We start from the raw sequence: 215 nt of genomic DNA, 5'->3' as shown, positions 1-215 counted from the left end.
GTCCTCGATGCAGATGGCAGCAACGCCTGCGGGACAAGGCGTGGGCTCAGCACCCACCACCCAAGGGTACAGGGTCCCTTGGCACAGGGGTGCCACGGTGCCCCCAGTCCTACCTGCCACGACCCCCCCCTGCCGCTCCACCAGCTGGATGGCCGCTCGCATGGTGCCCCCCGTTTCCACCCACTGGTCCACCAGGAGGATGCGCAGACCTGGGG

General features: G+C 69.3%; 1 protein-coding gene across 1 annotated transcript in view; it reads right to left on the bottom strand.

The window, feature by feature from the left end:
• Nucleotides 1-3: 3 nt before the first annotated feature.
• The window catches only part of LOC104541585 (adenine phosphoribosyltransferase 1-like), a gene marked incomplete at its 3' end in the record, with an annotated part of 825 nt that continues 613 nt past the window's right edge, over nucleotides 4-215 (bottom strand). The window contains exons 4-5 of the mRNA XM_010185685.1: nucleotides 114-209; nucleotides 4-26 (exon numbers count right to left, since the gene is read on the bottom strand). Coding sequence (XP_010183987.1) covers nucleotides 4-26; nucleotides 114-209 — 119 coding nt within the window. The remainder of the gene's footprint in view (nucleotides 27-113; nucleotides 210-215) is intronic.

The sequence above is a fragment of the Mesitornis unicolor genome, unplaced genomic scaffold (assembly GCF_000695765.1).
Source record: "Mesitornis unicolor isolate BGI_N332 unplaced genomic scaffold, ASM69576v1 scaffold38505, whole genome shotgun sequence".
Taxonomy (NCBI): domain Eukaryota; kingdom Metazoa; phylum Chordata; class Aves; order Mesitornithiformes; family Mesitornithidae; genus Mesitornis; species Mesitornis unicolor.
Note: the sequence above shows the minus strand (reverse complement) of the source record. Positions and strands in the feature narration are given on the sequence as shown.